The following is a 13935-nucleotide window of genomic DNA, read 5'->3' on the forward strand; positions in this document are numbered from 1 at the left end:
ATTAAACCTTGGTGAAAGATGGGTTCTGCAGTATGTCATCAAGGTGTTTTTTTTTTTTTTTTTTTTTTTTAAAGTAACTTTTTGTTGGATTGGGAAAAGGGAAGTAAACTTCAGAGTTGAGGGCGACAGAGTCCTGTGGCACCTTAAGACTAACAGATGTATTGGAGCATAAGCTTTCGTAGGTGAATACGAAGTGGGTATGCTCCAATACGTCTGTTAGTCTGGATCTGTAAAAAGCGACAGAGTCCTGTGGCACCTTATAGACTAACACGGCTATCCCTCTAATACTTCAGAGTTGAGGACTCCCTGCTGACAAATCTGATGTCAGCTTTCTCTTGTTTAGACTGGGAATTCTGCTGCAGTACTACTGGACGGGATCGGTGTCTCATGTAGTCAGGACCCAAACCAGTTGGGGCTTTGTAGCTTGAGACCAACATCTTATATTTTAATTAGGAACAAACTGGAGACTAATGCAGACCATGGAGCACAGGTGTAAAGTGCTACCTGTATGAAGTAACAGGTGGGCATTTGCTGCTAGCTGAAACTTCCAAGTGGACTTCAAATGTAGCCCCATTTAGTAATTCTATCTTCAGATGACAGACCAAGCTAACTGTGTCAACGTCTAAATCCAAAATAAGGTTGCAACTTTCTCTTGACAAATGTTGGTGTAAAAAGCACACTCTTGGTCCTGCTACCAAATAGATCTAGAAATTGGGAAAAGCTTGGATTTTTTCAGTTTTGGATCCTGCTTCTCTGTTGTCCTGCACTTCGACATCCGTGCAAAGTATGTGCAGTCTCTGTGAAGTGCTACTATTTTGAACTGAATGTTTTACATAAAACTAGGGCCATAGAGCTAAAGCCTTCCCACAATAGCGAACCTAAAAAATGGCTTGACATTGCTTCTGTGAGAGAAGTGACACTTCCCAATGCTTATGTAGAAAATGCATACAAAGAGCATAAAATGAGGAAGAGGGGACAAATTAGACCCTCATACTCTTGACTCCCACATATCATAAGTAGGTATAGTAGGGCTATTAGTATTGCCTTTGTTAAGGTTGCTTGACATTTCCAATTATAAGACTGTGTTTTCAGTTGCTTATAACTTTGCAAAACTTTAACCATTTGGGCTGAAATTTTCCATGCCAAGTGTTCGAAATTCTTTTTGGAAAATTTCTGCTAAAGCAGTTCAGCTGTTACCAGGAACCATGCTGGGGAAAAATGTTTTGCTCATTTTAAAGCATACTTGTCACCTTTTCTTTGAACAGTTCTAGCACCTGCATGCTTTGACAGGTGATCTGTGTCAGGCATGTGTTTCTTGCTGTCTCTGAAAATCTGTCTAAATTTGCTGAAATTATAAGTCTTTGAAATATTGCAGTTTGTGCATGATCAGAGATTTCTTTAATTGTAACAGTTAAATCTCCAATTCTGTCGTTTCTGAGCATACTTGAACCCCTCACAGCTCCTAGTTGGTGACCAGACTGTTCGTGTGCCATTCTCAGAGGCCAGGGCTACAGGGGCAAAGCTAGACTTTCCATGTAATGGCTGCTTCCAGCTGCTCCAGAGTGGGCCGGCCACTGAAACTGAAAGCAGGGTGCCAATCTCTCCTGTACTCTCAATGCTCTCCTCTTTCTTTCTCTCTCCCCCTCCCCCCTGCTTGCACCCAGACATCATGGAGGAGGAAGCCCTCTGACTTGAATGCAGAGGGAATGAAAACCATACCAGGAAGTAGATTGAGACAGAGAAGTCTGGTTAGATGATCTGGAAAGGGGGGAGAAACTGGGTGGATAGGGAAAGATTAGGACCGTGCTTTTCATCTTTAGATCTCAAAGCACTTTAGAATGGACCTTAGTCTTCTTATCCCTGTTTGTAAAAATGGGGAAGCTGAGGCACTGGAATGGCAAGGAGACTGGGAGCTGGTGAGGATGAGACTGAGACTGCCTGGACAAGGAGACTTGGACCATGAGCTTGGGGATGGAGGTGACACGGGATGGGAATGCTGCTCTGGATGCTGGGCAGTCACTTAAACCAAACTTTGCATAGGTGGTCACTAGTTGTATGATCCTCATTTTTGGGCTGTCTGACTTGAACCCTTGGGGACAAGGTGGGTGAGAGATCTTTTGTTAGACCAGCTTTTGTTGGCAAGAGAGAGAAGCTTTCAGCTCTATGAAAGCCATAGAAAAAACTCATGAGGAAAAATAATTGTGTTCAAAGCAGAGTTTGATTAGTGTGCAGTAAATAAGGATTAATGTTACACATTAAACAATGAGGATAAAACAATGTTGAATAGCTGCTCATTAAGTAAGCACTGTTCATTTTGTGCACTGAATGAGATTGGTCTTGTTGTAAAAGTAGTATGGGATCATGTAACTAAAGATTAGCATAATACATATGCACAAGGGGGTTTAATTCTGGCACTTTTGAGTGCTTGGCTCTGCAACTGTAATGTTTTTTTAAGATTGTGTGTAATGTTAAATCAGATCTGGAATGTTATTAATTTCAGTGGACATGGATTAGTGTTCTCAGTGTAGGTGAGATGGCTAAAGGTGTAAGCTAAATGCAGTTTATCATATGACCTCGCAGCTGATTGCATGGATAGCACTACAACATATGTGGTGTGTGTGTGTGTGTGTGTGTGTGTGTGTATATATATATAAACACAATGTTACAAAGAAACTACATTGGAAGGATGCTGGGGTTGCAAAGTCAAGAACTCAAAAGTTGGGAAATACCTATGCAACCTTAATTTGGTATGCTTGTGTGTATGTAATCATTTATTATGGAAAGTGTTGTGGCTCTTCCATTTTGCAACCTTAATGTGTTTTTCATAGGCTTTCTTGTAAATAGGATGGGGAGATCAATGGTTATATGTATTTTGTCTTATTTGAGATGGTATGGGGAAATAAAGCATTGCATTCAATCATACTTTAAGAATATCAGAAAGGTATAATAGATAAATCCGCATTATTTACTACTTGGCTATGTGACAGCAGTACAAAAACTTAAATTCTTCTTTTGAGTTCTTATGAGTTGAAACTTCATTGCAACATTAAAGATTTTTTCTGTGTGTGTGTGTGTGTGTGTGCGTTTGTCTCTCCGTACATACATACATACATACATACCGTTTTTGTTTAAATACAGTTGCAACTTTGGTTGGACAACCCAAAGATTCAGCTGACATTCGAGGCAACTCTTCAACAACTAGAAGCACCTTATAACAGTAAGTTGACAATTTTTCAGTGAAACCTCATTGCTGCTGTTTGTCAGTCTGTGCTGAGAAAGCTGTTTCAGATCAAGATGACCCTCAACCAAGTCCCAAACAATTATTTCTTCAGTTCTTAGAACCATAATGTTTGACTAGGAAAGTGGAGTCCATTGGGTGTTTGAAATATAAAATTGGGAAGAATGTTTATTGGACAGCTGTTTAAATCAGATGTGGGAGCACTTCTAAAATTACTTTCTGAATGTTTCCAAACAAAAGTTAATTTTGTCAAGCTACAGTTCCTCACAGAATAACTTCAGTCTAGAGATAAATTAATCTTATGAAAGAGAAGCAAAAATTAATTTAGAGAGAATCTCGTATTTTACAGAGTTTGCTGTTTTCAGTGGTTTGCCAGTTGTGCCGAAGTGAATCTTAAACATGAATATATCCACACTGCATGAATTTGATTCCTAAAGTAAGAAATGTAATCTTCCTCTATAGTGGGAAGATGTTTGTGGAATATATGCGGTCATTGGAAAATTCTCAGAGTAAGAAATCCCCCACTTGGATTTCTACTTCTCCTCTGGGGCTTGGCCACAATGTTCCAAGACCAAAGTTCTGAATCTCTAAGACATTTTACTAGCAACTGTTTCTACTGCTGCCTCCTTGTCCACCTTTGACTAGAACAGTTCACTTCTGCAGCTGTAGTTTGCTGTAGTCTGAAGACAGTTTCTTCGCTCTGTAAACACAACAAGCTGCATAATGTAGTTTTGAATTAACTCATGAACTTCCCTGCTCCAGATCTGAGAGAGCAGGCCTTGACTTCAGAAAAGTTAAGTTTAGACACAAATCCCACAGTGACATCTATCTCACTGCAGCTGCGGTGGAAAATGTCAAGGGTTGCACTAGTGGTAATAGCAGTAGCACATATCTTTCTACCTTGAATGTGTTATCAACCATTAATGTGACACTACATGTATCATAGCATCAACTTACTCCTGACACTGAGCCTGTTTGGAGCTCACAGTATCATAAGTATGATATGTACTGATCCAGATTTTTGAGCCCCTACCATCTCCATTTGTGGCACCAGCTACCTCAAAACACGCACATTCCCAGAACACTTAGTCAGCATGTGAAGAGGTTGAAGAGCAATTGGATTCAAACAGTGATTGCCTCTTGAAAGAATTGGGAGTCAGAACAATTTATTGAGTCTCTGTACTTCTAGGAACAGAGGATGGTAAAGTGACGATCATATCATGGTTGGTCCACCCTTCACCCCAGTTGGTGGTCTAGATAATACTTAGTCCTGCCTTGAGTGCAGGGGACTGGATTAGATGACCTCTCGAGGTCCCTTCCAGTTCTATGATTCTATGAATAAAGGAATCACACAGCCCCGTACTGCATTCCAGTTCTCTGGCTCCCAATCAGCACCTAGCTCCAGTACAGAGAGAAGTTATTTTAAAACTCTGCTCACTAATCAGTACTGACCAGCCACATTGCCATGTTGGATCTTACCCGAAAATACCACGCTGTCAGCCAATCCTTTAGTGTTAAAAACTAAAGGTTTATTATAAAGAAAGAACAAGAAGAGAGTTGTTGAATGATAAAGCAATCAAATACACATAGAGACTATCAAAGTCCATACATCAGGTTCTTAGCAGTATTGGTGAGTTTGCTGGTTTAAAAGTCCCACTGGAACAATCCACAGCTTGGATGGGTCATTCGGTCCTTTTTTCAGAGCTTCATTAGTAGAAAAGTATCAGAGGGGTAGCTGTGTTAGTCTGAATCTGTAAAAAGCAACAGAGGGTCCTGTGGCACCTTTAAGACTAACAGAAGTATTGGGAGCATAAGCTTTCGTGGGTAAGAACCTCACTTCCACGAAAGCTTATGCTCCCAATACTTCTGTTAGTCTTAAAGGTGCCACAGGACCCTCTGTTGCTGTTTGTAGAAAAGTTACTCCAGAGGTAAGAAGCAGGATTGGAAACAAAATGGAGATGATGTAATTGCCTTTTATATTCTTTTGCCATGAGGCTTGTACTTCCTGTGTCTCAAACACAAACTTCACAGCACATGGAAAAGCCTTAGAATTCTTTGTCCTTAGGCATGCCCCTACATGGCTTGCTGACTCATCAGATGTAGTCCCTGGTTTTTCAATGGGTTTATTGTACAGCTGATGTCTCTTGATGGACCATCAAGCAGGCTAGGCAGTGCTGATGCCAATCTGTCTGAGGGTGTCACCCAGATGCACCGCACAAGTTTGAAATACAGCTATATACCCTACTTATCTATAACTTATAATACAAAGGTGATAAAAACATATAAAAAATATCACACTAGGCAAATTGTAACATTTTTGCAGATACCCTACATGGCATATCTGGCACGACTCATTGCAATTTTACAATATTGGTATCCATAATATCATAAAGTGTCTCCCTTTGTCTCCCCTGTGATACTGTATGGAATATGGAAGTTCAGACAGGGGAGAACAACCAGCAGGGAACATCCTTACATCTGTCTCCTGAATCTCAGCTGGAAATATGTTTCAAGAGGGGACTGACACTATAAAAAGAAGGGACAAACATCCCAAGGCACCCATCCTTCCCTACCCATCACAGTCACGGCACCTGAAATTAAAAAAAAAAGTAAGGAGGTGAGCACTGTCTTTAAGCAGTATACAGACAGCGTGGAGAGGCAGGAGCAGGCTTTTCCCCTACTGAACATGTTTACATGGAGAGTTTAGTGAGAGTCAGACAGTGCTGGTAGCTCTCTTGGTTTGTCTGGAGTAGAGGGGAACTGTGAATGATAGAACCTCAGAAAAGAATTAACTTGAATTGGAGTCACGTAACTTAGCAAAAATACGTGAAAAGGAAGAGAGACCTGTAACACCATCTGCCTGTAACACCATGACTGGACCCAGTTCCCCAATCAAACATCTGCAAATACAAAAAATGTATTTAGTCTTTTAAAAATACATTTCACACTGTCTGGAGTGCTCAAGTGCTGAATGGCAGCAAGGCAAAGGTGCTTCCCCAATGCCGGTAGGCAGCTGCACTGCACACTGGATAATCAAGGAAGAGTTAGATGATCCCTTTGGTTCCTAGTGCTGTGGGTCCTGCAGGGCCATGCAAAGCAGCTATATCACTCTTCATCTAGAGAATCAAAGTGGGGAGTGAAATTTGTGCAGTAAATGGTTTCTTACGGTGATGCACATGGGTGGTGTGGGTGTGATTAGTTATATTAAAGGTAGGCATCAGTCTAAATATTTCTTCATCCTATGTAAATCCATTAGGCCATCCAGTAAATGTCACTATAGATTGTTTTACTATAAAGAGTAATTAAAATACATAATTATTTAATCTTTCTTATTCTGTAGGTGACACTGTGCTAGTTCACAGAGTGCATAGCTATCTAGAGCGTCATGGCCTAATCAACTTCGGTATCTACAAAAGGGTAAAGCCTCTACCAAGTAGGTTTACCAATGATTTCAAATTAAATAATTATTCTTTTCTGTGATCTGTGGGCCCAAAATGTACCTTATTTTTAGCATCGTGATATTGGAATACTAGTAAAGGCTTGAGAAGGGCATGCTGTTTGGCATTCTTGATTTGGCTTCCAAAATTCTCCTTTTGGGCTAAAATTTTGCATTTTTTTTCCTCAGCCCAAAGCTGAATTATCTGAAAAGTTTGAAGATGTTATATTTATAGATATTTCTGTCATTCATCACTACAATACAAGTGCTGCCTGTCCTGTATTTGAGTTTCTTTGGAGTAAAAAATGTTTCGCGATGAATATTTCAGATTTTATTGTTTGTATGTAACGCTTGGAATTTAAAACTTCCAAACTTGTCATGGTCTTAGTCCCAGTGAAGTGACTGAGAAATAAATTCTAATTTTATTGTGTAAGAACAATACATTTTCCTTAGTTCTATGAAGTTGTGTATAGCTTTTCTATTTTTTTTAATAGAATCCTTTAAAGACCACCTCATTGGGTGGGGGGAGGTTCTATCTATACCAGTATAGTTAAAGCAATACAATTTTATATGTAGACAAGCCCTTATGTGTCACCTCTCAAATTACTCACGGTTTTTCCTCAGTTTGAGGATCTTGCGCTAAGTGTTTTTCTCTTCTGTTTTCTCTACGCTGCATTGTTGTTTTTATACTTCAACAAAATATTTTGCTGATTGCCTTGCTTTTGGGGATCCCACTTCCTGCATAATTCAGGGACTGCTTGGCAGGTTCGAGGAAGCTGAGAGTGTTGTAGCTGACAGGTGATACATGATTGACCTGTCCAAGGGAGGGATGTTGTGCTAATTCACCTCCACTGACACACTACCTCAGAGGTGCACAAATCATAGTGCAATGTGAGTTTTGCTTGGGAGCACAAGCCAAAGAGGAAGACTGTTGTGGCTTCTTTGAAGATCTCATATTTAAAAATAACTTTCCCTTTTAAACCGAAACCACCTCAGTGTCCCTGTAAGTCTGCATCTTGTCCTGATGCAGATCAATGTGTATAGATTGCAGATTGCACTTTCAAACAAACATCTGACCCAGCCCTGCCCAGTGCTTCCAATTCCTCCATGAAAGAGAGAAGGAACCAAAACACTTTCCTTCAGAATGACAAATGAGTTGATTTCTTTGCTCAGCTGCCCACTCCTCCTGGAACTGCCTCTTTCCCCAGAGTGGAAATGTCTGATAGGGAGATCCCTCCTGGTTACAGGTATCCTGCTGGCCCTTGTGTGAACGTGCAATCTAGGGTCTCTATTCAGGTGACTGTTGCTGTTAACTTTCTACCTAGATTGTGCTTTACCTGCATTTTCTTTTCATCATTAACTTCTGCTGGCTACTAAGTGCTGATTATATTTAATTCAGAATTATACAAAATTTTCCTGCTAACAACTAGCTGTGATGAAGCAATCACAGCTACATTTTACTATTAGACTTTACTATTAGACTGTTTTAAAATAGACTTCCATCCTTACTAATTTCAGGATTAAAACTGAGCTTGGACTCCTAGGCTTGCACCAATACACACGTCTATCCTGTAACTTATGCTTTCATTTCTCTAGCTAAGAAGACTGGCAAAGTGATCATTATAGGTTCTGGAGTCTCTGGCTTGGCTGCAGCTCGCCAGTTGCAGAGTTTTGGGATGGATGTCACGCTTCTGGAAGCCAGGGTATGAACTTGCTGCTCAAAGAGAGAATTTAGCTAATGAAACAAACTTATTTAGCCAGTCATTACAACTGATAAGGCACTGGTATGATTGAGTGCCCTGTGACAGTATGCATTGGGACTGGTGAACTTGTGAATGTGACCATTGCCAATCCAGATGGGCAGCTAGGTAGCTAGACCTACTTCAGCTCAGAAGCAGGAATATTCAGCTTTCTTTGTTCAGTGCACCCTGCCTCTTAAGAGAGTGGTGGTGCCATCATTATTCTTTTTTTGTAGCAAGAGCTGTAGTCAGTGCAGTCATCTCACTCTTGTGTAGTCCAGAAGATCATTAGGAAAACACTTAACAAATACTCCTTTCCACCAAGATTGAGATGGAATTCTTTGGGCTGAGGGTGCACATTTAGGTAATTATCCACGCAAGGGTTTGTGTTCCAAAAAATCTGCTTCCTTGAGTAGTCATAGAATCATAGAATATCAGGGTTGGAAGGGGCCTCAGGAGGTAATCTAGTCCAACCCCTGTTCAGAGCAGGACCAATCCCCAGACAGATTTTTGCCCCATATCCCTGAATGTACCCCTCAAAGATTGAACTCACAATCCTGGGTTTAGCAGGCCAATACTCAAACCACTGAGCTATCCCCCCCATGAGTCTTGTGATCTCATTTTTGTTCCTTCATCTCCCCAAAGCAGTTCATACAGAATATAACAATCACACGCTGCAGCTATCTCAAATATCAGGACAGCACCAAAACCCCATTCTTTCTCCAGAGTAGTGAAAGCATAAGCTTTAGGGCGAGGGTGTCTGGCTGGTGGGTCTTGCCCACATGCTGAGGGTCTAACTAATTGCCATATTTGGGACAGGAAGGAATTTCCCCACAGCTCAAATTGGCAGGGTCTGTGAGAGCGATGGATCGTCCTTCAGGATAGGTTGTAGATCCTTGATGATGCGCTGGAGAGGTTTTAGTTGGGGCTGAAGGTGATGGCTAGTGGCGTTCTGTTACTTTCTTTGTTGGGCCTGTCCTGTAGTAGGTGACTTCTGGGTACTCGTCAGGCTCTGTCAATCTGTTCCATCACTCTCAGATCTTGGGAGACAGGCCAGTCCTTGCTTACAGACAGCCCCCAAATCTGAAGCAAATACTCACCAGCAACCACACAACAAAAACACTAACCCAGGAACCTATTCTTGCAACAAAGCCCGTTGCCAACTCTGTCCACCTATCTGTTCAGGGGATACCATCATAGGCCCTAATCACATCAGCCACAATATCAGAAGCTCGTTCACCTGCACATCTACCAATGTGATATATGCCATCATGTGCCAGCAATGCCCCTCTGCCATGTACATTTGCCAAACTGGACAGTCTCTGCGTAAAAGAATAAATGGACGCAAATCAGATGTCAAGAATTATAACGTTCAAAAACCAGTTGGAGAACACTTCAATCTCCCGGGCCACTTGATTACAGACCTAAAAGTCTCAATATTACAACAAAAAAACTTAAACAGTCTCCAACGAGAGACTGCTGAATTGGAATTAATTTGCAAATTGGACATCATTAAATTAGGCTTGAACAAAGACTGGCCATTACACAAAGTAAAACTATTTCCCCATGCTTATTCTCCCCCCCCCCCCTTTCCCCCGTTCCTCATATTTCCTTGTCAATTGCTGTAAATGGGCCATTTTCATTACCACTACAAACAGGTTTTTTTTTTTTTCTCCCCTGCTGATAAAAGCTCATCTTAACTGATCACTCTCCTTATATTGTGTATAGTAACACCCATTGTTTCATGTTGTGTGTGTGTGTGGATCTGTCTATCTTCCTACTGTATTTTCCACTACATGCATCCGATGAAGTAGGCTGTAGCCCACGAAAGCTTATGCTCAAATAAATTTGTTAGTCTCTAAGGTGCCACAAGTACTCCTGTTCTTTTTACTAGCTCTTTTTGTCATAGCATACTACTGGGTTTCCTGTTCCATATCCCACAAGTCCTTTTCAGAGTCGCTGTTCTCCAGACTAGATCCCAGCCCTGTGTGTCCGACATCGTTTTGTTCTTAGATGTACAAGCTCACGCTTACCCATATTAAAGTGTCTGATTTTTTTGCCTCGCAGTGACCTGTCTTCATCATTTGTCATCTACCAATCTTTGTCATCTACAGATGTTAGCAGAGATTTCATATTTTCTTCCAAATCGCTGATTTAAAAGATTGTAAATACTACTTCCTAGTAATCATCTGTATTGGTAGCTGGCTACTTGTAAGAGAATAGTAAAGCTTATGTCTTGTCCATCAGTGAGAGTACCATTTAACATACTTCAGCTAATCCAGGTGGTGTGTCCGTCTTTTATCTTTTTTTCCAGTTTTGAAGCTGTTCTGAGGAGGGGGAGGGGTCAGAGGGTCAAGCAGGCTCTTTAGAGGGTCAGTATGTTGTGCTAAGAAAAAAAAATTTTGCTTCTGAGCTGAAATGGGCAGAGCTGCTTAGTAGCTGTTTGCTGTATTAGCAGTTAGCTCTTCCATGAGAGAATTAATAGATAAGACAATACTGTCTTATTGTGAGTGACGGTAAAAGAATTTTTGGTATTTAGATGTAGATTGTGCTGGTTACATACTCAAGTAGAATCTTGGAGGAGCAGTTTAATACTTGATATTTGAGATTAAATAACCATCTAGTCCAGTGTGTTGTTCTCAGTTGTACAACCTCACACTTATTCATACTAAAATATCAGATTTTTTCCTCTGTGACCTGTCTTCATCATTTGCCATCTACCAATCTTTATCATCTACAGATGTTAGAGATTTCATAGCTTCTTCCCCAAACATTTTAACCTCACCCCCCACACCCGCGGGGAGCCAGGGTCTGGGAGCAGAGTTGTGGTCGGGGCTGGGGGCGGGGCTGGAGCTGCCGCCAGGTGTGGAACTGCAGCCGAGCTATGGGCCAAGGCCAGAAATGGAGCTGTGGTTGGGGCGGGGCCAGAAGCCATGGCCCTGGCTGGGGGCAGAATGGTGCTGGGTGGTGCTCCCTCCCTGCGGGGGCTGGCTTGGACCCGCTGAGCCCCCTGAACATTCCTAGGTGGCCCCCCCACCCCCCCGGGGGAGTGCATCCCGTAGTTTGGGGGGCCCACAGATCTAGTCCATCCCAAGCCTCTGGAGGATTGTTTGAGTATGTCAGTTTGGATCCTATTGTAGGGGTGCATGCATCCCATGCATGTAAGATCAGATTTTTCTTTTTGAATTGCAGTGTACATCAGGGCTGTGCATGTGCCCTTTGCTGTTTTTGTGCTTCCATGTGAGGGCATAAAGAGCAGAGTGGACGTGACTCTCCCTCAGTTCCCTCTTGCCGCTTGTGTCATAAAGATGGAACCCTGTCAAATGTCCAACCCACTGTACTTCTCTGAGCATTGAATTCATCCTCTTGACTAGCTCTGTGAAGAGAATCTGTCTTCATCCTTGGTCTTTGTTAATTCTTTATCTTGCACATTCCCCTTAAAAGGTGAAGATATGCCCCCTGTACAGAGGCATGAGGAGCCTTGTGCCAACTGCCGTGGCAGACTTGAAACCCTTAGGATTTAAGCCCTGCCTCACCAGCAACAGGCTCATTCCTGTGGTCCATGGGCACAGCAAATTCTCTGTCTAGGGGAAAGCCACTTCTCTGATACATGTTCAGTGTGTAAGTCCTCCGTGAGAACTCTCAAGTCGAGGTATACATGGCTGATGTTACACTTACACAATGGATGTGTCACCTCACACCTGGCATCCACCTCCAAAAAACCAAAATGATAGTTCTCAGTGAAAGCCCCTCCAAGCAGACAGCACACCCTAAAGTCCAGCAGGGAAGGAGAGGCAGGGAAGAAAACACAATTGAAAGAGGCCACATTGACACTGTTCACGTTGGTGCTCGGTCTCTGGCATTGGATGTTGCTACAGATGCTGGTACCTACAGACTCAGCACCTATGCCTCCAATGCTGACATCCTCATGTGAACTGGCACCCCAATACAAGGGCAAGACTGAAAGGTAGGTCAGGTGGACAGCAGATATGGCATTGGCTCCAAACAGAAGGGGCACCATCCTGGAGGGAAAAGAGACATCACTGCACCAAAGACAGGGCATATGAGTTCTCTGTTAAAGGAGGAGGTGGTACCAGGTAAGCCAGCACCAATGAAGACACCACTGTGTCGATTATGGGACTGATGTATGCCTTCATGGAATGGTTAAGAGGACATCTTTGGTGCTGCATAACACCCAGAGCCAGGGCCAAGACACCAGCACAGGGCATTGCTATTCAGAGAGTACTGTTCTTCTTCACTGTCATCACATTATGCCTTCTCCCTAGTGTTGAGTAGGGATACCTCTCTCTCTTCTGAGCACAATCCTAGAGCCTGTACTAGAGATCCCTCCTGCAGGGTGCTATCACAACAGACAAAAGTGGCATTTAACCAGTCGGCCGCAACTGAGCAAGTACCTATATACCGTGCCACCCTGGCCTTACTGGGGACCATCATCTCAGGTGTCCCACAACAGAATCCCTTCCTGTAGATCCAGGAAGAGGAGATCAGGCTCCTTGGAAGCATCGCTGCCCAGGCTACCAATGTTGGTTAGGTCCCAGGGGCTGGGAGCCATGGAAGAACAGCACCTCCAGTTTCCACTTAAAGTTGTCATCCTCACCTGATGAGGCAATCATAGCATTTCTACTCCAAAGATTGATGACTTTAAAGCATTTCATTGCTGAGACTTTAGATGTTGAAATCAAGGTCATAAGAAAAATTACATAAATTGACATTTTGATCACATCAGCCTGGGCCAGAATTGCTTGTCCCCATAAATGAGGGCATACTTTAGAGCTAATCAAGTGGCTCTGGAAAGCCCCATCTACCATTCAGCCCACATCTAAATGGGTGCAGAAGTACTATCAGGTGCCACCAAAATCTTTGAGCACTTCTGCTCCCACTCAAACCCAGGATCGTGGATGGTGGCAACAGTGCAGGAAACACTGAAATCAATGAAAGGGGATATCTAAGGTCTAGGACCCCCCAAAAGCTAGACCTGTCTAGATGCAAAGCCTACTTGTCCGCCACATTGTAACTCCATGTGGCAAACTACCAGTTGTAATTTCTGTACATGAACTAGAGGTGACTCCCTTCCTGGTGAAAGTACCACAGTACTCTATGGAGGAATAAAGGCCAAATTGTTGCCAGAACAGTCTTACAGGCAGCCGTGGATGCCTCCAACACAGCCAAGAGGTAAATGGCCACAGCTGTAACTATGTAACCAGAATACCAAGGGAGGTCTAGGATCTCAAGGGGATAGAGCTCTTCAGTAAAAGAACTTATGAAGCATTGCATTCCTTAAAGGACTCAAGGGATACCATGAGATCACTGGGGATATTATTCTCCTATAGGAAGACCTGTAGACAGCCCCAGCAGCCACACCTATATCTCAGGGAAGACATCGGGAGTACACATCACAGAAATGATCATAATGTTCAAGAAGACATCTGTCGTCTGCCTTCTCTGTCAACCAGCCAACCCCAACATCCAGACAGCAGATTTGATGGGAGCCACATCGGAAT

General features: G+C 42.6%; 1 protein-coding gene across 3 annotated transcripts in view; it reads left to right on the top strand.

The window, feature by feature from the left end:
* KDM1A (lysine demethylase 1A) overlaps positions 1 to 13935 on the top strand; it is a 157835-nt gene that overhangs the window by 40602 nt on the left and 103298 nt on the right. For 2 of the 3 annotated variants that reach the window (XM_054011584.1, XM_054011585.1), the window contains 3 exons: positions 3139 to 3217; positions 6579 to 6671; positions 8271 to 8377. The exons of the other annotated variant lie outside the window; for it this stretch is intronic. In XM_054011584.1, coding sequence (XP_053867559.1) covers positions 3139 to 3217; positions 6579 to 6671; positions 8271 to 8377 — 279 coding nt within the window. The remainder of the gene's footprint in view (positions 1 to 3138; positions 3218 to 6578; positions 6672 to 8270; positions 8378 to 13935) is intronic. 3 annotated transcript variants of the gene reach the window in all.

The sequence above is a fragment of the Malaclemys terrapin genome, chromosome 22 (genome assembly GCF_027887155.1).
Source record: "Malaclemys terrapin pileata isolate rMalTer1 chromosome 22, rMalTer1.hap1, whole genome shotgun sequence".
Classification (NCBI taxonomy): Eukaryota; Metazoa; Chordata; order Testudines; family Emydidae; genus Malaclemys; species Malaclemys terrapin.